Source organism: Bos javanicus, chromosome 4, assembly GCF_032452875.1.
Source record: "Bos javanicus breed banteng chromosome 4, ARS-OSU_banteng_1.0, whole genome shotgun sequence".
In the NCBI taxonomy this organism is placed as follows: Eukaryota; Metazoa; Chordata; class Mammalia; order Artiodactyla; family Bovidae; genus Bos; species Bos javanicus.
In genome coordinates this window covers 64,180,168-64,205,110 of record NC_083871.1, presented here as the reverse complement: position 1 = coordinate 64,205,110, position 24,943 = coordinate 64,180,168, and the positions used below count along the sequence as shown (strand labels likewise).

The 24,943-nt window shown below is 34.7% G+C and overlaps 1 protein-coding gene across 3 annotated transcripts in view; it reads left to right on the top strand.

The window, feature by feature from the left end:
- BBS9 (Bardet-Biedl syndrome 9) overlaps window positions 1-24,943 on the top strand; it is a 476,883-nt gene that overhangs the window by 193,298 nt on the left and 258,642 nt on the right. For 2 of the 3 annotated variants that reach the window (XM_061414167.1, XM_061414165.1), the window contains exons 11-16: window positions 272-348; window positions 3,811-3,864; window positions 12,051-12,153; window positions 13,858-13,962; window positions 16,149-16,163; window positions 21,364-21,504. In XM_061414167.1, coding sequence (XP_061270151.1) covers window positions 272-348; window positions 3,811-3,864; window positions 12,051-12,153; window positions 13,858-13,962; window positions 16,149-16,163; window positions 21,364-21,504 — 495 coding nt within the window. The remainder of the gene's footprint in view (window positions 1-271; window positions 349-3,810; window positions 3,865-12,050; window positions 12,154-13,857; window positions 13,963-16,148; window positions 16,164-21,363; window positions 21,505-24,943) is intronic. The other variant, XM_061414166.1, reaches the window with a different exon arrangement.

Here is a 24,943-nt window from a genome sequence, read left to right as displayed (position 1 = left end):
CCCCTTCTCCTCCTGCCCCCAATCCCTTCCAGCATCAGGGGATGCTGGGTAACATCTTAGCTCATATCTTTGGGAAAAAAGATAGTTTTTCTTTACAGTAACGTAGAGGGGAAAGCTTTTCATTCTGTATTGCATCATTTTTTTTCAACTTGTGAATACATTTATGGGATTGTCTTTTGATATAAGGTATAGATAAATCTTAAAACAACTTTATATACCAATTTTTACTTTTTGATTAAATATCTTTTTTTTTTCTCTCTTAAAATTACAGATGTTTGGCCCCTGACTGAGAGAGAAGATGACCTGAAAGTCTCTGCAATGGTTTCTCCTAACTTTGATTCAGTATCTGTAGGTATATTTGCAGACTTTAAGAGGGTTTGTGATAGTGGTGGACTCTGATATATTGGAATCAGATTGTATTGGTTTAAAATCTGAGCCTCCAGATAGAAACTTCAGGGAAGATAGCAAGTTTTAGGCCTTGTTACTTTCTAGAAAAAAACATTTCTAGCATCTCAGTGTGATAACAAGTTTCTTGGGCAGATTTCTATCTTAAAAAAGGGGAAAGGAAGGGGGTTTGTCAAAGAGGTTCTCACCATTACTTTTTTTTTCAAACTTTTTCAGTACTGGAGTATTGAGATAATCCTATTCCAGATGAATAATACTGAGCCCACTACATTTTCGTTGAATGTTCAATGAGATAATGTTTATGAGAGGCATGACTCAGAGTTTGATAATTTATCGTCTTTATTATAGTGGCTGTGGTGGGAGAGTAGTTTAAGAATAAAGAGTTGGGCCAGGAATTATTTTTTCTCTCATTTCTATTTGTGTGACCCAGAGCAAGGTATTTAATTTTTTGTCTCAATTTTCTTATCTGTAAAATGGGAATAGTAGTAGAATCCACTTCGTTGAATTATAATAATTAACTAACAAATCATTATAATAATCATGATCATCAGCCCTACCACAGCCATCACTGTTCCAGTTGTCTCATGTGTGCTCAATTGCTGACTCTGACTCTTTGTAACCCTATGGACTGTAGACTGCTAGGCACCTCTGTCCATGGAATTTTCCAGGCAAGAATACTGGAGTGGGTTGCCATTTCCTTCTCCAGGGGATTTTCCTAACCAGGGTTCAAACCAATATCTCTTGTTTCTCCTGCATTGGCAGGCAGATTCTTTACGACTGCACCACCTAGGAAAATTGACTGCCATTTCCTTAATGCCAGTCACATAATGGGTGTTCAATATATATTTGCTCTATAAATGAATCAGTTCAGTCACTCAGTCATGTCCAATCTTTGCCACCCCATGAATCACAGCTTGCCAGGCCTCCCTGTCCATCACCAACTCCTGGAGTTCGCTCAAACTCATGTCCATCGAGTCGGTGATGCCATCCAGCCATCTCATCCTCTGTCGTCCCCTTCTCCTCCTGTCCCCAATCCCTTCCAGCATCAGAGGCTTTTCCAATGAGTCAACTCTTCGTATGAGGTGGCCAAAGTATTGGAGTTTCAGCTTTAGCATCAGTTCTTCCAGTGAACACCTAGGACTGATCTCCTTTAGGATGGACTGGTTGGATCTCCTTGCAGTCCAAGGGACTCTCAAGAGTCTTCTCCAACACCACAGTTCAAAAGCATCAGAGAATAACAAAGCTGAAAAACCAGAAAGGGGGACTGTCCTTGGTTTACATTACTCTAACTCTTTGTTTAGTCTTCTTTAAGTACTTATTAGATTATGGTTGGTTTTCCCTCACTGCCTGAAGTCGGGCCAAAATCTATCTAGTTTATCTATGTCTGTACCAAAGTCGATCAATTTAGGCAAGTGATCAAATTCACTCGTTTTACAGTATATGAGGTCTATGTCATATAACTTTGCTTAGGAAATGACTTTGATGTTTAGGTATCAGAACACAATATAGTAAGTAATTCCATGGCTTTTTGAAGAATAATCTTAGTACAAACAGCCAACCCAAGTTGTGATAAAAATTGCATTAACATTGCCTTAGTATAGTAAGTTGGATATTCTTAAAAAAAAAAAAAAAGTAGGACTATATATGAAAGAAACATTCACCCAGTTGAGTCACATAGTAGAGGTACTGTTCTAAACATTGGATATTCAGCACACCATTTCTCACTCTACCTGAAGGGTGTAGTCTGAGTGGAACATTTCTGCTTAGTTAGCTGACAAATGTACACACATTTTCTTGCCTTGGAAATGATTCTTTTTTTTCCTTTGGGCAACTTATATAATTTTTTTCTAGGTTTTTCTCTTAGACATAGGCTATTTGAAATGAGGAATTCCCTTTCTGTTCTTTAGCAACTTTTGATCTTTGTGAGTAAAGGCTTTATGTAATAGCACTGTATTTTAATATGTATTTCCCTACTGGTAACCTGAAGTGCTTTTTCCTCCTAATTAGGTATCTCTTTCCAGCTCCATTTCCCCCATCTCACAATTTTTTCCTTTTTAAGAAAGGAAAGGATTCTTGAGAGTATCATATTCATTTCATTGGAAAACATCAGTCCAATGATTTATGCGGCTTTGGTGCCATATTGTCTTCATATAGCTATTTCTCTCTGGCTATAATTTCATGTTTCCAAAGGACTTTTGTCCTTGAAATATCAAGGTGTTTAGGCACGGATGGAAAAGAGCAAGAAACGGGAGATATTGGTTTCTTTTCTAGATTTGCCGACAGCTAAATGTAAAACATTTCCTGGATTTTAGGTAATACTAGAGCAAAAACCCTGGCTTAATATTTTATTTTCAGTCATTACTGTGAAAGCATACATCCAAAACATAATGTAATTTGTGCTAGACTCGTGTCTTTTATAGAAGAGACAAATACCGCTATCCTCTCTTCTTGATTGAGAAGTTGAATCAGAGTTCATATACAGTTTCCTATAGAATCATATATAGGATATGAATATCCTTACTCTTAATTATGCTGATGAGCATGACATCATACCGATCCCCACTGCTAAGAAGAGGCTTAATTTTTCTCAGTAAAATAATACCAAGTAGGCTAATTTAAAGTACAATGGATTTATTCATTGGTTGGACAGAGACTTTATGATCATAACTGTTCCCTTAGGAATCCATGTGGGTATTATTAGAAAATATGTTACCCTTTGATCTTATTCTGTCATATAGTGACCGTATTTTCCTCTCAATCTACTGCTCTAAAAAATAGTTATAAATTCTAAGGAAATATTTGCTCTATTATATTCTGAATTCTTTAAGAGAGAGGACCAGGTAACCCAGGCTGATTCTTAAAGAGTGAAAGAATTTATGATATGTACTAGTAAAAAAAAAAAACAAAAAAACTGCTACTTTTGTTTTATTTTCTAGATGTAAGGCCACTCAATCTTTATATCATTAATTACATGCCTTAGATACATATTATTAATTAGAATAAAGCATCCCTTTGGCAAGTTAAAAACTCAAGGACCTAAAAGAATGGCACACTGTTTATATAGAAAATATATAGAGGTCTTGTTTTATATAATATAAAGAATGAATTAATAGGATTAGTTTCCATTTTTAAGGAAATTTGGCAGTAGTTTGATAATAAAGTATGTGAACTTTTCTTCCCTTTTTTGATGGGTGTGTTTTTTAATATTAGTTCATGACTTTCCAAATGAAGCCATCCAAAAAAGCCACAGTGATTCTTTTAGTCTGTCATCAGAGTGATAAATCCTTTTTGCCTTTTTTTTTTTTGGTGGTGGGAAGTATATATCAAACCCACTGTGTTTACTTACTGATGTATAGTACTTAAGCAATCCTTTCCTCCCTTTAATTTTCAATTCTGTGTTTGCAGCAAGCTACTGATGTTGAAGTGGGAGCTGACCTTGTCCCTTCAGTCACAGTGAAGGTTTGTGCCATAATTCTAGGCTCTAATGTGCGAGCAGTGTCATGCATTTCATCACATCCGTCACTGTTGTCACCCTAGAAGTAGCATATGGAAATACAAAAGAAACACTGGTGGGCAGAAGAGCTAATGCACATTTTTCCAAAGAGGACATCAAAATGGCCAACAGAGACACATGAAAAGATGCTTAGCATCACTGATTATCAGGGAAATGCACATCAAAATCACAAGAGATGTCACTTCACAACTTAGAATGGCTATCATCAAGAAGACAAGAGACAACAGGAGGATGAGGATGTGGTGAGAAGGGAGCCCTTAAATTTTGTTGGTGGGAATATAAATCGATCCAACCAGTATGGAGATCATTTGGAGTTTCCTTAAAAAATTAAAAAAAAAATCACATTAAATTTATTAAATTAAAAAAAAAGATTTCTTGGTTAAAAAAGTAAAAAAAAGGAAAACCCAAACACTTGATATTTTTAAGTTTTCCTTAGCTTTGGGAAGTAAATAGATAACCTTTATCATTTCCTACAAATATAAAACTAGTATTTATAGCAGTATGTATATAATAAAAAATTGTTATGACTTATTCCTACCTTAAATGTGTAGTATGATTTGGGGTTATTTTTTAGAAACAATATTTAAATATACTAAAGGAATTGTGTCATCACATTCATAGTAGACTGAGCAGTTCATTTCAGTATTATATATATATAGGGGAATCATATGAATATTAATAATATCTTTCTTCTATGTGTGTGTTTGAAAAGAATTCCCAGCCATCTCTCTGCCATAATATTAGCTTTAAATGGATGTATTTATAGTAGGAAAATACTAAACGAAGAAGCCACAGAGTAGAGTAGTGACAAATTGATAGTGCCCCCGAAATACAATGTGAACGATGTGGTTTTGGTTAAGATTTTTAGTCCTGCCATTGTAGAATTTTAGAACTAGGACTCAAATGTAGAACCCTCTTAAGGCATTTAGATTAAAGTGTGGTAATCAGTCAGCACATTATTAAGCTGAAAATATTTATCACTGCCCAGACGTTGGAGCCAGGGAAAGTTGTGGATCTTGGCGACTCGCTAAGTCAAAACTTGGACGGGACTTTATATTTTCTTAGATTATGGGTTGCTGTCCTTGGAGGAGCTTGACAGGGCACCAGGCTTTACCAATTGTGTTCGCTTACACTGGACCCAGCGGGTGGCCCAAGTGTGGGGATCTTTGGTAGAAGCTGAAGGGAGCCCAATCTTATAACTGTTTCCTAAGCTAATTTTTTTGGATTCTTGCCACTGGAAACAAGGGTGGTCTTTTCCCAATCTCCCTTCCCCCTATCCAATCAAAGGCTCTATCTCATTAATACTTCTGAGTCTGGAAAAGCTTTGGTGGCAAGAAATCAAACATTTAAGATAAAAAACAACAATCCTGCAGTGTTCCAGGAATGATCTGTAGACTTTTGTGTAGGGAAATCCCTTTTATATCTCTCTACTGATATTATTCTGACACATACATATAATAATTCAGGAGCATGTTGTAAATTTCAAAAAGAAATCTTGTACCTAAACCAGATAACATTGCTCATGGTAATTTTCCCCCCACCTACTATAATTGCTATAAATAAATACATCTTTCCCTCCCATGCAGTTCTTAGGCTTTCCTGTATAACAGCTACCTTCAAATGATGGTGTGACACTACTGGAAATTTCTCCTTCATTATGGGAATTTAACTGCATTTGAGAATGACTAAGTTACACTCTCTTCCTTACTGCCATGATAAAAGAATAAGAAAGAATGCGATACTCTAGAGTTACACAAAATCAGCTTGACTTTCACGGCGGACACCGTGACTTCCTGTTTCTGCCTGACAGTTCCTATACAAATTTCTGTTATAAATCTCTCCTTATAGCCTTAAATAACAACAGCAGCCAAAATATATAACCATACAAGTTTCCGTCATAATAAATCCTGTTAATTGAGAAAATTTTTCCATCCGTTCCAAGTGAATGAAGATGTGGCTACCTTGAGTATGTGTGCATGATGCGTGACCATCTGTTCCAGGCAACCAAGGCAGAGTGGTTGTTAATACCTGGCCTTTGGAGTCATGTTTATATATCTAGGATAAAAATTTGGTATTATATTTCCTAAGGATCATATTTTATTTTGTTAGAAATGGAAAATAGCATGGAAAACGTTCATATTCATGTTTCATATTTTCCCCTTAATATTCTATAATTATTTTTCTCTTAAAATGTGAGGTTTATGATCTAGCCAAGTCTTTAACTTTTTTTATTTTGGCTCAAACACAACTCTTCTTTGTTACTGTGGTTATTTTTGTCACACATCATCTTGATTCATATTTGAAAGTGCCTAGTCCATTGTTGGGATTCAATAAATCTGTGTATAAGAGTTATCACCATCCATCTTCCATCTAAACTAAATGCAAACACTTGTAACAATGTAAATTGTATGATTGTTGTCTAAGTATGCATTGTTATGCCTAGCAGAGTCAGAATGTCTGCTGCTTTAAAAGTGGCTTATTACTACTTTAAGGATTTTTCATTTTCATTTTTAAAACTAAGCTCTCGTGAGACCTTCTTGGTCATTCTTGGTCATTCTTTTCTGCTCACTTGTATATACTGGCTCGATGGTCTTAGACGTGTTTTTGAGTTTCTCTGAACCTCTATTTTTAAAATGTAAAATGGGGAACTTTTTCATTTGCAGTTATTTTGATTCTTAACCACAGCTAATTAAGAGCATGGGCTCTGGACTCTGACAGACAGAAGTTAAATGGTGTTCTTCCACTTACAATCAGAGTTGCCGTGGTCAAATTATCTAGCTTCTCTAAGCCACATCTTTCTCTTATGTAAAATGGGATATAGTGATAGATAGTACCTGTTTCCAATGTTTTAATGGGTAAATGAGATAATACACACAAATAATTTATTAGGATGTTTCCATGCATATAGAAAGCTGCTAATGGTTATTATCATTAATTTTATTTAAGATATATGTACAGACAAATATGGCAAAATGGTTGTCTGAGGAGGCCTTACAAACAGCTGTGAAAAGAAGAGAAGCAAAAGGTAAAGGAGAAAAGGAAAGATATACCCCCATATGATTGCACAGTTCCAAAGAATAGCAAGGAGAGATAAGAAAGCCTTCCTCAGTGATCATTGCAAAGAAATAGAGAAAAGCCATAGAATGGGAAAGACTAGAGCTCTCTTCAAGATAATTAGAGATACCAAGGGAACTTTTCATGCAAAGATGGGCTCAATAAAGGACAGAAATGGTATGGACCTAACAGAAGCAGAAGATACTAAGAAGAGGTGGCAAGAATACACAAAAGAAGTATACAAAAAAAGATCTTCATGACCCAGATAATCACGATGGTGTGATCAGTCACCTAGAGCCAGACATCCTGGAATGCAAAGTCAAGTGGGCCTTAGGAAGCATCACTAAGAATGAAGCTAGTGGAGGTAATGGAATTCCAGTGAGCTATTTCAAATCGTAAAAGATGATGCTATGAAAGTGCTGCACTCAATATGCCAGCAAATTTGGAAAACTCAGCAGTGGCCACAGGACTAGAAAAGGTCAGTTTTCATTCCAATCCCAAAGAAGGGGAATGCCAAAGAATGCTGAAACTACTGCACAATTGCAATAATCTCACATTCTAGCAAAGTAATGCTCAAAATTCTCCAAGCCAGGCTTCAACGGTACATGAACCGTGAATTTCTAGATGTTCAAGCTGGATTTAGAAAAGGCAGAGGAACCAGAGATCAAATTGCCAACATCCGTTGGATCATTAGAAAAGCAAGAGAGTTCTAGAAAAACATCTGCTTTATTGACTATGCGAAAGCCTTTGCCTAAGGGGATCACAACAAACAGTGGAAAATTCTTAGAGATAGGAATACCAGACCACCTGACCTGCCTCCTGAGAAATCTGTATGCAGGTCAAGAAGCAACAGTTAGAACTGGATATGGAACAACAGACTGGTTCCAAATAGGAAAAGGAGTACGTTGAGGCTGTATATTGTCACCCTACTTATTTAACTTAGATGCAGAGTACATCATGAGAAACACTGGGCTGGATGAAGCACAATCTGGAATCAAGATTGCCAGGAGAAATATCAATAACTTCAGATATGCAGATGACACCACCCTTATTCACAAAGTGAAGAAGAGCTAAAGAGCCTCTTGATGAAAGTGAAAGAGGAGAGTGAAAAAGTTGGCTTAAAGTTCAACATTCAGAAAACTAAGATCATGGCACCTGGTCCCATCACTTCAGGGCAAATAGATGAGGAAATAGTGGAAACAGTGTCAGACTTTATTTTTGGGGCTCCAAAATCACTGCAGTTGGTGACTGCAGCCATGAAATTAAAAGACACTTGCTTTTTGGAAGAAAAGCTATGACCAACCTAGACAGCTTATTAAAAAGCAGAGACATTACTTTGCCAACAAAGGTCCGTCTAGTCAAAGCTATGGTTTTTCCAGTAGTCATGTATGGATGTGAGAGTTGGACCATAAAGAAAGCTGAGCACCGAAGAACTGATGCTTTTGAACTGTGGTGTTGGAGAAGACTCTTGAGAGTCCCTTGTACTGCAAAGAGATACAACCATCTTAAAGTCCATCTTAAAGGAAATCAGTCCTGAATATTCACTGGAAGGTCTGATGCTGAAGCTGAATGAAACTCCAGTATTTGGCCACCTGATGCGAAGAACTGACTCATTTGAAAAGACCCTGATGCTGGGAAAGATTGAAGGTGGGAGGAGAAGGGGACGACAGAGGATGAGATGGTTGGATGGCATCATTGACTCAATGGACAAGAGTTTGAGTAAACTCTAGGAGTTGGTGATAGACAGGGGGGCCTGGCGTGCTGCAGTCCATGGGGTCGCAGAGTCAAACACGACTGAGTGACGGAACTGAACTGACAGTCCAGTATGTAGGTTTTAGTTGCTCAGTCATGATACCTTAGACTGTAGCCTTTTTGCGACACCATTAACTGTAGCCTTCCAGGCTCCTCTGTCCATGGAGTTCTCTAGGCAAGAATACTGGAGTGGGTAGCCATTCCCTTCTCCAAGGGATCTTCCTGACGCAGGGATGGTACCTGGGTCTCCTGCATTGCAGTCAGATTCTTTACTATCTGAGCCACCAGGGAAGGATTATTATTAATAAAATATTTAAATTATATTCTATTTATTTAAAGGAATAGCCATTAGAAAGAATGTTGTCTGCAGTACTTGCATAGTTCTTCCTGTAATTATCATTAGGGTTTTACTAAAAAGGTATTATGAATTTTATAATAAATTTGTTCTCCTAGTAAACATGTTTTCTGCTGTACTTTACTAACTCTATAGTGTGCTTGTGTGAATGAATGACATGCCCTGTGCGGACCAAGTGTGGAGCCCTGCTCTGCGGTTCCAGGGTGACCTCATATACAGCTTATGACAGAAACCTGTCGGGTGTTTATACCGACCTGGCAATGCCAAGAGGCACCCAACGTCTCCTTCGGGGACTGACCAGAAATGGGCAAAATGTGTGGACCGAACTCTCCTTTCTCAGTCAAATTTTGCGGTCTCTTTGATCATTTCATAACTTCATGGGAATTAGAGGTACTAACCTAATCTGTTGGATCATAGACTTTCAAGGGACTTGTGATCTACGCTGTTACTGTGTACTGTTACGCAGATTTCCCCCCATACCCAGGGCTCATAAAGTGAAAATCTGAGGGTTCATCGTTCATTTGGTATATTTATTGTATTTATTTTCATCAATTATTGTCCTTTAAAATTTTTACTTTGCAAGTCAAAAATTTTATGTTTATTTTTAAATGGTACAGAATATACACATCAGATAAAATTAATACATTTACTTGAATCTAATTGTATATGTATAGTGTTTGTAGGCCAGTTATACTTGTATATTATTTTTGTATCTGCAATTTGTATATATATGTGTGTGTGTATATGTATATAATTAAGGTATAGTTGATACATGCCTTTTACCTAAGAGAAAATTAAAAATGTCTTTTCTTAAAAATTAAGTATGCCCTTGCTTGTGCCCAGTCACTAAATCATGTCTAGCTGTTTTGTGACCCCCTGGACTGTGCCTGCCAGGATCCTCTGTCCATGGGATTTCCCAGGCAAGAATACTGGAGTGGGTTGCCATTTTCTTCTCCAGGGGATCCTTCCAACCTAGTGATCGAACCCAGGTCGCCTGGATTGGTAGGCAAATCTTTATCACTGAGCCACCAGGGAAGCCATGCCCTTGCATTATGCTAATTAGTAGTGAAATGAATCTGTCTTGTATACTATAGAGGCAAGACTGAATTGTTCCAAGGCAAAAAAGCCGTGTAGGAGAGAGCTTCTCAATTCTGGTTGTACATAGGTCTTACCTGGGGAACTGTTAAGAAAAATACCAATGCCCAGGTCTGCCCCCTGAGATTGTGACTTGATTGGTCTAGCAACGCTACCCGGCTAGTGACTGTAATAAATCTGGCTTACCATGTGGATAAACTTATCCAAAGGAGATGATTCAAAGAGGCTGGGATTTTTAGGATACAAATCCAAAGACAGAATGTTCCCAATGGAAGCCAGATCTTTAAGCTTTTTCTTTGATTCCCTTAGCACTGTGGCCCAGCAAAGATCTTTGGTCCTGATGAATTCTGCTAATGTTTCTCTTAAGGAGGAGTGAGAGAAGTTCTGGCCTTCTCAGCCCATACTCACCCTATTTCTGAGGCAGTCTATTACCCCAGAATTCTTATCTATTAATTCTAATTGGAATGGGAGGGTTTTCTTAGCATCATCAACCAAGAGCACCAGTTTGGAAATACAGCCAGCTTAGAAATGTAGTCAATTAGTCAATATTGTCATTCTTTAATGTTTTCTAGAGTAGTTATGTCAGCTATTTTTGCTGCTAAGCCATCGAAGAAAATGTAGTATTTAAACTACATATGTATTTAAACTAGTAAATAGCTACCTAGTAAGGAAATCTTTAGAGAGCAATTAACTTCTGAAAAAGGTGATACACTGATACTAGATAAAATTAATAATTCATCATGCCACATCTGTAAAGAAGAATTAACACATACAATATTTTATGATGTAATTATTCACCAGATATGAGGGAAGATTTTTTGGGTCTGCTATTGATAGAACATTTTTAATAGTTTTATTCAGTTATAATTCACATGCTATGCAATTATAGGTCCATAGGGTCACAACGAGTCATACACGACTGAAGTGACTTAGCATGCATGCATGCACAGAATCATCACCACAATTTAATTTTTGAACATTTTTGTCCCCCCCAGTAAAAACCCCGTATTCCTTAGCTGTTGCTTTCTTTTCTCTCCACACCCCCACCTTCAATCCTACTACCATCCCCAAGGAACTGCTAATCTGTTTTCTGTCTCTCTAGATTTGCCCTCTCTGGATATTTCATATAAATTGCATCAAATAATAATGTGGTCTTTTTGTGACTGGCTTCTTTCATTTAACATATTAATAATGTAATATACCCATGTTGTAGCATGTATCAGTACTGTATTAGTTTTATTACTGAATAATATTTCATTGCATGGATATTCCATATTTTGTCACTTCATCAGTTTATGGACACTTGGGTTGTTTCTAATTTTGGTTGTTGTGAATAATACTGCGAATACATGTGTACAAGATTTTGGGTAGACATTTGTTTTATTTCTCTTAATAAGGAATTATGAGGTTAAGTGATAAACTTATGTTTAATTTTAAAAGAAACTATCAGACTTTTTTCTTGATTAGCTATACCATTTTACATTTCCATCAGCAATTTATGCAGGTTCTTGTTTCTCCACATTCTTGGTAACACCTGTTTTTACCTTTTTGATTATAGCATTTTAGTGGATGTACAGTAGTATTCCAGTGTGGTTTTACTTTGTATTTCATATAGCGATTTTGAGCATTCTTTCATATGCTTGTTGGCTATTTGTATATCTTCTTGAGAAAAAGTCTGTTCGATTCCTTTGCCCAGTTTCTAACTGGGTAGAACTTTTTAATCTACTACTTATGTTACACATTATGTTTTGTGATAGCTCATTTTTTTCTTAGATGGCATTTCTCTAATTATTTGTTATTTTTAAAGTAGTTGTAGTATTCTATCAATTTGGAAAAAATGTAATTTTCTGTTAATAGCAATTTTTGTTTTCTCAGGTCACACTGAAGAATCGAGTGGCATTGCAGAAGATCAAATTATCAATCTATGTGCAACCACCTTTAGTACTAACTGGTGATCAGTTCACCTTTGAATTTATGGGTAAGTGTTTTCTTTTGGCTGAAAGTCTATCATGGTGTGAGGTTTTTTTAATTAATTTTTTTATTAGTAGATGTATTTCATGGCTATATTTCTTATCTGAATATATCAGGTATTTTCCTGAAATCAATGTGTTGTTTTGCTTATATTTCCTCTCTAAACATCAGTCATGGACATTCAATGAATGGCTGTTGAACCATAGTAATTACAGATTTTCAAGCAATTTTCTTAACTAAATGGACCTGCAATTGTACTTAATTACTATATTTTGGAAGAATTTTTTAATGGTGCTTCTCTAGTGAGCTATTTGTTGAGTCACTAGAAAGAATATTTATTGGCTTTGGAGTGTGGCCTGAATTTGAATTTTGGCTCTGACACTCAAGGGCTTCCCTTGTTGCTCAGCTGGTAAAGAATCCTGTCTGCAATGTGGGAGACCTGGGTTTGATCCCTGGATGCAGAAGATCCCCTGGAGAAGGGAAAGGCTACCCACTCCAATATTCTGGTCTAGAGAATTCCATGGACTATATAGTCCATAGGGTCGTGAACAGTCGGACACGACTGAGTGACTTTCACTTTCACTTTCTAACACTCACTCAGTGTAACCGTGGGCAAACTGCTTTGGTAATTAGATGGAACCTCAGTTTTTTTTTTTTTTTTTAATCTTCAGAAAGGGGATAATGGTATCTGTCTTGCAGAACTATTTTAGTTTGAATTTAATCAGAAAATTGATTAGATTTAATTAGAAAATGAATCTATGTATGATATTTGTAATAATGCTTAAAATAGTAGACAGTAATAAATGACAACTCTGTAAGATTTATTTGTATAGAGTCTGTCTTACCACGTACATCTAAGTTGTCATTAGTTCTGATAAAATGACTTCTGAATTGTCTTTCAACTCTTTTTCTGTTTTTCTTTATGCCACTGTTTAGATGGGAACCCTATGCTTTACCCATAAAAATCAAGACCATCTTTTTTTTTTTCTTTATATAACTAACCTTTACCTGAGTGCTTGGCAGATAGTGGAAACTCAATAAGTACTCATTGAATCAGTGAATGAGTGGTTAGTGGTTGAGGTAAACTTGTAGGTGGCATCTTTATCTGCAAAATTTTCACAGTACTTCCAAGTTGTCTTTCTAAAACATTCTGGATAATTAATGTTTTCCAGTTGAAAACTTTTTATAGCTCTCTAATACATGTTGGAGGTCAAGTACATGAATATGGAAGGCTATGTACAATCTGCTAAGTTGCTACAGTTTTAGTTACATGCATATCCAGTTCCCCCTTTCATTTTCTCCTGCAGTCTGTGTTCTAGCCATGATAAAGCACTATTTCCCACTCCCAAATTCTCTTTCCCTTTGTGTACCTTTTTTTTTGTTCATCCTGCCTGTTCGTCTGAGTAAAGAGAGGCAGTGGTGTGGAATGGTGGATGCCCTTGTTCTGGAGTCAATTCCTACCTCTGTCTTAACTATATGACCTTGGGCAAGCTTTTTAGTCTCTGTCACCATTTTCCTCATGCACCAAAAATGGGGATAATAATAGTGACCACCATGTAGGGTTGTTGTGAGGATTAAATGAATTAATCTATGTAAGTGTTATGTAAAATGCTTAAGACAGTAGCTGGCATGCAGTGTATATCTAATTTCAGTTGTTGTTAATAATAATTGCCTAAAATTATGTAACATATTATTTTTACATTACTTATAGCACCAGAGATGACTAGAACTGTAGGCTTTTCCGTTTATCTCAAAGGAAGTTATTCACCACCTGAATTGGAAGGAAATGCTGTTGTTTCTTATTCCAGACCAACAGGTAAACATATAGTTCACATATTTATAAGCCTAATAATCCCTTTTTTTAAATTATTGGAGTTGTGGGTTAAATGTTTAAGTGTTTAAGGTGGGAAAACACATTGTAAATATTATTAAAAGAAAAAATATTATTACATAGTGTTAAATAAAAAATATCTGTCCAAGTTACTTTCATGTGTTATGAATAATTAGTGATAAGTCTATTCAGCTGATTTCTATATGTAATGTTTGATTATATCTTTCAATTAATAGTGAATATTATGTTTTTTATTCTCACTAGAAGAATTTATCTAGTCAGACTTCACATATTTGAACTAAACAGAAAAGCCTAGTCTGAATTAGTAAAAATCGCCATATAGGTTACTCTAATATTAAGGCAGTCTTTAGAGTTTCAGACACTGCTTTAGTGATTAAATAAAACTCTTTAGTATCTTACATGTTAAAATACTTAAGAACAGGATCTGTATTATTTCAAGAAACTAATAGATCAAAAAGTTCTCTTTAGACCAGTAGAGATCCAGTTGTTGTAAATTTCAAGTTGGATTCAATTTTACAGTTTATTTGTGTTTTTGTATAGTGAATTTTTCATAGTAACAGTTTGACAATTAGTTGGTTGATAAATTATAGTCATTGCTTTTTTTAAAAAAGTTTAAATGTATTTTTTCATAGTAACAGTTTGACAATTAGTTGGTTGATAAATTATAGTCATTGCTTTTTTAAAAAAAGTTTAAATGTAGTATAACATTCAGCAATGTTGCATTTGTGCTTTTAAGCATTTCTATACAGTTGTCTTAGTTTAAAAAGCCTTAGAGATGCCATATTCATATTTTTTCTATTGATATCCACTTTGGTTACTTAGCAATATTTTTATGTAATTGTCACCCTACCTACTGTGCTAATGAGGCACCTTGGCAATGTTTTTAAAATTGTAGTTCTTATTTTGTCTCAGTGAATTTTCTGGTTTTTGCATTGACAACTCTATACTTGGAGGTGTTTTTTTTAATAACTTTAGTACATGTTTTCAAAATCTGTTTCATCTTTGTAAATAATTTTATTTTAAATTATAAAAAATCATTTTTAGCCAAAAGTGACCACTTTAACCTTTTACCTATATTTTCAAAATATGAGGTAGTGTAAATATTTTAAGCAGCTTTGAGAAAGCTGGCTTCAGAAAGAAATACAAGACTTCGGTAAGGGATCAAGAAATGATGGACATTTTAGTTGGATATTTCTGAAAAGAACATTGAAATGTTCAGTGAGTTGTGAAATAAAAAATAGGACATGTTGGCTAAAATCTCTAGATAATTTATCATTAATTGGACATCTCCATTATACTTATTATCTTTATAATACTGTAAAGCTTATTATACTTTTTATCTTTGTTACTCCTTGAAAATATAGTTGTAGAAATTGTTGATGCCTTAATTCAACTAATTATTTCATTTATCTTTAAGGAAAAGTAGTTGAAAATAAATTTAAAATAAATAAATGGAATACCTAGCAGGTAGACAAAAGCTTAAAACTACGCTATAAAGTTATTAAATCATTTGGTGAGCTTATGGTTGCACATACCATTTTTAGCTATTATGCTTTTGTATAGATGGAATTTGAAAGATTATAAACTATTACTAAAACAAAGAGCATAGGTAATAATTGGCTGAAAGCTAATTAGAAATTAGAGTAAAAACAAGTCTATAAAAGTAAAAGAATACCAAGACAAGCTGGAAAAAAAGACATTGTTCCATAATAATATCTACTAATTAAAGTCATAATATAAGCAAGGCTAACTGGAAATATTAATTATATGTATTTGCCTTTAGCTCATTTTCTTCCCCCAAAATTCATGTAATGCTCTTGATGTTATTTACATATTGAATATGGTTTGTTTTTGGTTAGATCATATATCTTTACCTCTTTTTGCCACATTTATACTAGAATAACACCCTCTCATGGACTTGTGAGAGTGGAAGAACAAATATATTATTAGATTCCAGCTATTCATATTATATTCTTCAACTGTGAATTGGCTTATATTTATTGGAGGGCCATTTATGTCATTTGTATGAATCTTTAAAGTTTTAATTTATATTTTAAGCAGATGAGCATTAAATTTGTGCTGTAATTTTATGACATAATTTGTTGTATTCTTTCTCCCCTATCCCTTTTTGCATTGCCTCTGATGGATAGAGCGAAATCCTGATGGTAAGTGAAAAGATAATTTAGAACAAAATGAATTTCAGAAGTGAAATTTGATTAGTAATTGAATTGTGGTATTATCCTTTGAATGAATTCTTTTTATGGACTGCTGTTTTGACTCTAGCAACCTCTTTAGGGTGATTCAGTGCCTTAATTTGGCTATGGAGAAGACAATAGATATTTCCGTAATAGATACTTGTCATTCATTATTAGTTGTTTCAGAGTCATGAGAAACAATGAAACTTCATGACTTTTTGAACAAAACCTAAGCTGTCATTGACTACTTATGTCTGTAAGTTACTCGTGATTTGCCTGTATGCTCTGTTATCTTAGTTTACTTAAAAAGAGTAAGGAAAACAATTCTGAATTCTAAATTGTCTGATTCTGTATACCCCCAAAGATTCACCTCTTTCTCTGATCAGAATGCCATGTGTACTCAGTCTGTGGGCCTATTCCTTGTTTTGTTTAGAATTTGTAGGGAAATATTATCAAGAATCTGACCCCTTGAACTTGGCTGGGTCAGTGTTGTCACTTTTTGTCTTCTCCAAATCCTTTGTTTATGACTTTGCTATAATACTTATCATAATATGAATTTCTTTGTTCCTTAGGTCTCCCTAGTAGATTTCTGAGCTCTTTGAGAGCAGGGTTCAAGTCCCTGAATTGTGCAGTATTCTGATTATATGGGAGGCACTCTAAAAGTATCTTCTACTTTGATTATTTTTCTTTCTAGACACAGACTTAATGGGATGGTATGTCTTAGTTTATTAGTCATTTTAAGATTAATATTTGATAATATTAATTGGTAATATTAGATAAATAAAATACTTAATGGCCTTGCTGCTGCTGCTGCTGCTAAGTCGCTTCAGTCGTGTCCGACTCTGTGTGACCCCATAGACAGCAGCCCAGCAGGCTCCTCTGTCCATGGGATTCTCCAGGCAAGAATACTGGAGTGGGGTGCGATTTCCTTCTCCAATGCATGAAAGTGAAAAGTGAAAGTGAAGTCGCACAGTCGTGTCCGACCTTCGTGACCCCATGGACTGCAGCCTACTAGGCTCCTCCGTCCATGGGACTTTCCAGGCAGGAGTACTGGAGTGGGGTGCCATGGCCTTAATTACTCATGTAGTTGTGGTGGTACCAACAACCTGAATTGCATAGTGTCTGGAAGATGAAAATATATTTATATGAGAAATATTTTAACAGAAATAAGCTTTTAGCTTACATAAAGTGTACTTGTCAAATTAGAGTTTGGGTTATTAAAAATATTAATAATGAATATTTACATTTTACTTTGCAAGATTGCATGTAACTGATAAGATTTTGCAATAACTTTTAGAAAATTCTGTATTATTATTTAAATTATTTGTTTTGAGTTAAAAAAAATCTGTAAAGGTTATTATTGAAAGTAATTTATTCCCTTTTGCTATAAATTCAGATCAAACTATGAGAAAAAAATCACAATATATGGAAATTTTAGTATTTCAGTGCAAAGCTAAAGGCAGTTTGAATAATCTCTTATGCTATATTTAAAAATTTTAATTAAGCTTCAGGAGTAGAGTTGAAATATTCAGCTTCACCTAGTATGCAAAAAAATAATATGTTGCCACTTAGATCTTACTTATACACAAAGCTTCACATTTCAAAGACTGTTCCATTTTATTGACCTGATCTGTTCAGACTGTATTGCAGATAAGCAGTCCTGCTTTTACATGTGGAAAAAGAGAAGCAAATGAGGTTTTATGTTGTCCCATAAGAGTTAGTCTCCATTATTTCTGCATTAGAGTTACATGACATGGGCAGTGTAAAACATGACTGCAGATGGAGCACAGTACGTAGCCAGACATAACAGGAAGGGATCAAGGAAGTTCTGGCTACCAGACTTTGCTACTGCTTCGGGCCCCTTGTTTTCAATACGAAATGACTCTAGCAGGCCCCTGGAAAGAGTTCTAAAGGCATTATATAGATGTGTAATATATAGTTATTCTACTCTGGTATATAAGTTCTTTTTCCTTTTTTTTTAAAGCACATTTTGGCTTCCCTCTTGACAGTGATACTGGTCTCTTGGGTGTGCCAGGGGTAATTAGAATTCTCTTTCTGGAAAAACTGTTCTGTCAGGAGTGATTTTGATGTGAATTTTGTCTGTAAGTGTTAAATAATTTTGTGATTAATCGCACCATAGTAATTGTGACTGTCCATTTCCTCTAGTAAGCTAGCAGGGGAAGTGTTTGAAGGAGAGGTGATTATATTTGTTAAAAAACTGTAGAACAAAGTCAGTCTGATGACTGAGTAGGCCAATATTTGCGTATTACAAATGACCAAATTTTCTTCTCTCTCAGCATTATACTCAGAGAGTTGAATAAGCCAAATAGCCTATTTTGCCAACAAAATATTGCTGATGGTAGACAATTAGGGCAAGTTAGGCTCTTTCAGTACTTTGGCCACCTCATGCGAAGAGTTGACTCATTGGAAAAGACTCTGATGCTGGGAGGGATTGGGGGCAGGAGGAGAAGGGGACGACAGAGGATGAGATGGCTGGATGGCATCACTGACTTGATGGACGTGAGTCTGAGTGAACTCCAGGAGTTGGTGATGGACAGGGAAGCCTGGCGTGCTGCGATTCATGGGGTCGCAAAGAGTCAGACACGACTGAGCGACTGAACTGAACTGAGGCTCTTTCAACTAAGCTGAAAGCTACCCTACTAGCAACTTTGGAAAGTCTTCAAATACATATAATTTTTTTCTTTCCTTATTATAGATACACATATGCATACCCTCACACATACCTCTACACATCTCTGGCTTCAGGTTTAGGTACAATTATAGCCTGAAGATTAATTGGTAGGCTATTTTACATTTCAAGTTTCTTAAGAAAATGTAAACCTCAGTAGAAATGTGCCTCTGATAAATCCCATGTTTAAATACTAGACATTATATTTTGAAATGTTTAGGTTTTAATTTGATGGGAAGTATTCTAAAATACTGGCTTTGTAATTTTTATTTTTAAAGATTTGGTTTCCTTAAACTTATTTCTAAAGGATTTCATATTCTTTTTTTCTTCCCTAATGGTAAAACTTCTCAAGCTGCCATCATTTAAAAAATAGCCATAATCATTTTATTAAGTATGTGTCATCATTTTTCAAAATAATGTTTTCCAAATGTCCTATGAAACAGGTTTACAATTCTTGGAGAGAAAAGAAATTCTGGAGAGGTTCTACAAATCTTAGCAACTGCTGACCATTGCCCTAGTGTGTGATATTGTCATTAACTGACTTAACTGAACTGTGAATTGAGTTAAAATGTATTACCCTTTTTGGGTTTATTAGTGCTTGCAATCCATTTGTTTCAATTTCTGAAAACATGTATATACCACTAGTTTTTTTAGCTCTGGGTTCTTGGAGATTTAGGGCAATAATCTTCAAATAGATATAAGTAATGTAAAGCTAGCGTTGATCATGATTAATTTTGTTTTACCACAAATTCAGTCAGTACCTGGTCCAAGTGAAGCTGAGCCACAGTTTTAGCAGTATAATTTTAAAAGAGTGTTTACAGCTAAATTTTATTTGAACAATTAGCTCAGACTTGGTTGAAAGTACATAGATGATAGCTTCTCTTTGTGCATGTACAGAATTGTCAGAGATGAAGTGTTTTTTTCCCCCGTTATTCTATTCATTTAAAATGAAGGAAATGGAAATAGGCTTCAGTTTCCTGGTTCTTTCCAGATTGCACCTATTAATTGAGGCTATAATTTATATATTGTAGAGGAAGCATATTAGTAGGTATATTTTCATAATTTGGGGATGTATGGAATATATGAAGTTGGAAAGAATAATACTTTGTGATATTTTTTTATGGTGATATTGATAGTTGTGGTTTGAGCAGTAGCTTAGATCATGTTACCATAATATTTTGAGTCAAAACATTTCATCACTGTTAAGTACAAATACATATGCCTCTAAAACCTCACAAAATGTCAGGAAATAATACCCTGGGACTTTTCTGAAGAGACACCAGTTATAATTTGCATCTAGGATTCCAGGAGAAGTGAATTTAACATCTGTTCGTTATGAGCAAAAAATGAGCTATGTAAAATTTGATGGATAATAGATTATATTGAAGAGAATGACAAATATGCTCCACATGCTCTGAAAAAGTATTTAATTGACCTCATATATCAGTATGTTTGCCATTTTTGATGATATCTCACTGTCCTTGTGAATAAGTAGTACTGAAAAGCATACTCCCAGCTTGGTTGTAGAATAAACCACACAACTCCAATTGGCATTAACAGAATGTATTGCTAATTCTAGGAATCCTACCTTGGGATCATGTCTCCAAAATTTCCTTCTTCAGCTTTCCTATTTTTAAGCTGAGCCTAGTTTGCTTTGGTTTCAGTTTCATTTTTTATAAAAATATTAAAAGGAATGGCTTTTAAAACTTTAAATTCTTATATAAAAATCTTCATTGTTATTTATTCATGAAATTGCCTATTTCAATATGCCTCTATACTTTCTGAAAAAATTTGAGAATTGAGTGACTGTGTAAACCTTTCAGAATACTGTTTAAAAGTGATATGTAAAGTTAAATGAATTGGGAAAAATTTATTTGTATGAAAGTAATATTCTTAATTTGATATGTAAAATGACATGAAGTTTATTAGAACTTCAGTAGGACAAATTCTGCTTTCATGCTCATAATTTATTGCAAATTGTTAATTGTACTTTGAATATTTAGTAAATTAAAAAGCTAAAGATTAAAAGATTGGGGAGATAGAGAAATGATTAGATATGGTCATACAGAGTATTCCTGATATAAACTTCATATTCTTTGCTCATTTTAGCTGATAGTCTTGGATTAGGACTAGAGCTTTGACAGTCTTAAAGACAGTTTAGTAATTGAATATAACTGCATATAATGTTTTATATAACATTCAGCTGTGAATTTTTAAAAATGATATTATTATTAAAGGCAGAGCTTACACTTATGCTCCTTTTTAAGATTTTATTTTTGCCTTGTACCTTTGGATAATAATGTAAATACATAAATTATGATAATGCTTTCCAGTTATTTCAGTTGTGCTAGATGAAATGGTCAGGTAGCAAACATTTAAACTAAGATATGTTGCTACCATGTAGTACAATTAGGGAAGTAATACAGTTTTTTTCTTATTTGTCAAATTTATGAGTATGTATTTCTCTCTTTTTAATTTCAGGCATTCCTCGAGTTAGCCAATGTAAGTTTAGACTTCCCCTGAAATTAGTCTGCTTACCAGGCCAGCCTTCAAAAACTGCAAGCCACAAACTAACTATTGATACCAACAAATCTCCAGTCAGCCTTCTCAGTCTCTTTCCAGGTAGGACTTTTGAAGTAACATGCCTGTAACATCAGAAATGTTAAGAATTTAGAATGGAATCCTTCATCAACAGGTAATGATAGGGTAATTATCAGATAATTGTTAAGTCAGAATATAAAAATACCTCAAGGGTTTTTTCCTCTTGTTTGCCTGTTCAAAGGCGAATGGGTTATATCAACAAGGTAATAAAGTGTACCTTTTAAGTTTGATTAGAATTATTATAATCATTATTTTGCTTCAGAATACAGAAATGAAAACATCAAATGTTTCTTTTTAGACCGTGGGATTTTTTGGCTTGGAATGTAAATATTTATTATTCATCTTTACTGTAGGTTTTTGAATATATCCTTTTCTAAGCATATAAATATTTATTATTCATCTTCATTGTAGGTTTTTAGAGATGTACCTTTTAAAAGTATATTCTTATGCCTCTGAAAAGTAATCTCTTAAGTAGGTGTTTGTGATTCCGCTGTCTTCAGCAGTTGAAAGGGACAGTGTTCATTCTCTGCCTCTGATGTTTTAGAAGGGGTTTCATGTATAAAGCTTGAATATCACAGTGAACATTTGGGGTAATTTGGGAATCTGTGACTTTCTCCAGGTGTTGGTTTTTCTTTTTTGAGTAAGTTAGAAAAGAGAGAAACACTGATTGGATCAAACATCTGTAGTTGCCAGGGTTTCTAATGTGTCATATCTATTAACTTTCTCGGTGATGAGGTGGAATTAAAAAAATACCTGGGAATTAAATCAACCCTTTTAAATCCATCATTAAAATTCAGCACTGTTGACTGTAAGATGCATATTCACCCTTGCATTAGTGGATAGGATTTAGAATACAAAGTATTTCCCACAAGGTTTAGAAATTTATGGTAAGTCAACTTTTGTGTTATTAACTACTTAAAGTGATTAACATTTACTTTTCATTAATTTGAAGTCTTTTTAAAAAGCTTTATTTATATATAACTCTATGAAAATCTCCAAGATGCTCTTTATTACACTTAATCTATTCTTTAGTTTAAATGAATTTGAGTGAATGAGCATGTGTGTGTGTGCTTGTGTGTCTGTAGTTAACAAGTAGTTTTGTGCCTTTTGGTTTCTTATTCCCTTCCCTTCTCTCTCTCCTAGTCAATTTTCTTGTAACAAATTAGGATTATAAAAAGGGAAGAGTCACTGCTTTTGTAGCATCTTATACAAACATACTAGTTCCTTGGTCTTCTATCCTGACAATATAAATTGTATATGCTGCATGCTAAATTTATTAATATCTTTGAAAAATGTTTAAGACTGGCTTCTGAGTGGTCAATCTTTACTGTAGATGGCTGAAACCAATAGAGATTAAATAAGAATGCATGCTTTTGACCAGAGAAGGAATCTGTGTAAGCTCTGGTTGGGTAGAAGTACTAAGGAAAGCTTAAATAACTCATTCATTTCTGTCCTGATTCTGGACTTAGTTGTTTTGATGTATCGTAGGTTCATCAGCATATATTTGCATTTTATTCATTTTAACAATGGGACTCAATGACAAATTTTTAAAAATTTCCCCTAAGATTCAGTTTATGAATACAGTGTATTCTCTTTTGAATTTCCAGATTTGTATTCATATTAAACATACTGGAATCCTGTAATTATTTAACATAAATACTCTTGCTACTTTTTTACTTTCTATAATATATTCATTCTTGCTATATGTGACTTTTATATGTTAATATTAAAGTTGCTATTGCGAATTTATTTTCTAATGGAAATAAATGAATGCTCTTCATAGAGAAGGAATAAAACAACTTTTAGTCTACATCTCTTCCTATTTGTTTATTTCAGCACTTTTTTGTATATTTAAAATAGCTTTAATTTTTCTGGTTACAAAAGATTTCTGAAATTTAGCAATGGATAACCAAGAAGAAAAAAACAAAAGTTACTGATAATTCTACAACCCAGCAGTTTCTACTTATATTTCATTACATTTCCCAACTCTTTTAAAAAATATTTTCTCTAAGCATTTCATCCCACCAAAGAATATTACTTTGCATATTGTTATGAAATACCTTTCTATGTAATTAGATTTTTATTTTATGATTTTTAATAATTATATGCTAGTGTATCATAAATCTGTAAAATCATTTGCCCAGCATTATAGTTTTCAACATTTATGTTGTTTTCAGTTTATTAATACTATAAATATATTACATCAGTGATTCTCTTAATTTATTATTATTTCTTTGATGAATATCTAAAAGCAGAATTACAGAGTCCAACAAAGGGTGATATTTTTAAAGCTTTTGAAACATAATGTGAAATTGACTTTCTGAAGGGCCATACTAGTTAACTTTATCAACAGTGTTTGAATGGAGGTATCTAGGGCCCCAAATCCTGGCTAGTAGAGAATATTCTAATTATAAAAAAACCTTTAATATGCTTAATGGCTATACAGAAAATATTTACATACATACATATATATAAATAATTGGGTCATTTTGGCTAAATGTGATTTAAGCAAGATAATATAAATTTCTTGATCTCGATTAAAGAGGTCCAGAAGTGGGTATGAAAGCTGGTCTGATGGTTTGTGAATATTATCAAAGACCCAGTTTTGTTTTCTCTTTGAAATGTGCGTTCTCTAGTATGTTGGCTTCTTCCATGGCAATAAGATAGCTGCTTTGGATTTGTTGTTCAGTTGCTAAGTCACGTCCAATTCTTTGCAACCTCATGGATTGCAGCAAGTCAGGCTTCCCTGTCCTTCATTATCTCCTGGAGTTTTTCAAATTCATGTCCATTGAGTCAGTGATGCTATCTAACTGTCTCAACCTCTGCTGCTCTTGTCTTCAATCTTTCCCAGCATCAGGGTCTTTTCCAATGAGTTGGCTCTTCGGATCAGGTGGGCAAAGTGTTGGAGCTTAGCTTCAGCATCAGTCTTTCCAATGAATATTCAAGGTTGATTTCCTTTAGGATTGACTGGTTTGATCTCTTTGCTGTCCAGGGGACTCTCAAGAGTCCTCTCTAGCATCACAATTCAAAAGCATCAATTTTTAGGCGCTCAACCTTTCTTTATGGTCCATCTCTCAAAGTGGCAACTCACTCCAGTACTCTTGCTGGAAAATCCCACGGATGGAGGAGTGTGGTAGGCTACAGTCCATGGGGCTACAAAGAGTCGGACATGACTGAGTGACTTCACTTCCACTTTCACTCACATCCGTACATGCCTGCTGGGAAAACCATAGCTTTGACTATACCAACCTTTGTTGGCAAAGTGATGTCTTTCCTTTTTAATATGCTGTCTAGGTTTGTCATAACTTTCCTTCCAGGGAGCAAGTGTCTTTTAATTTCATGGCTGCAGTAACTTTCCACAGTGATTTTGGAGCCCAAGAAAATAAAATCTGTCACTGCTTCCACTTTTTCCCCTTCTATCTGCCATGAAGCGATGGGACTGGATGCCATGATCTTAGTT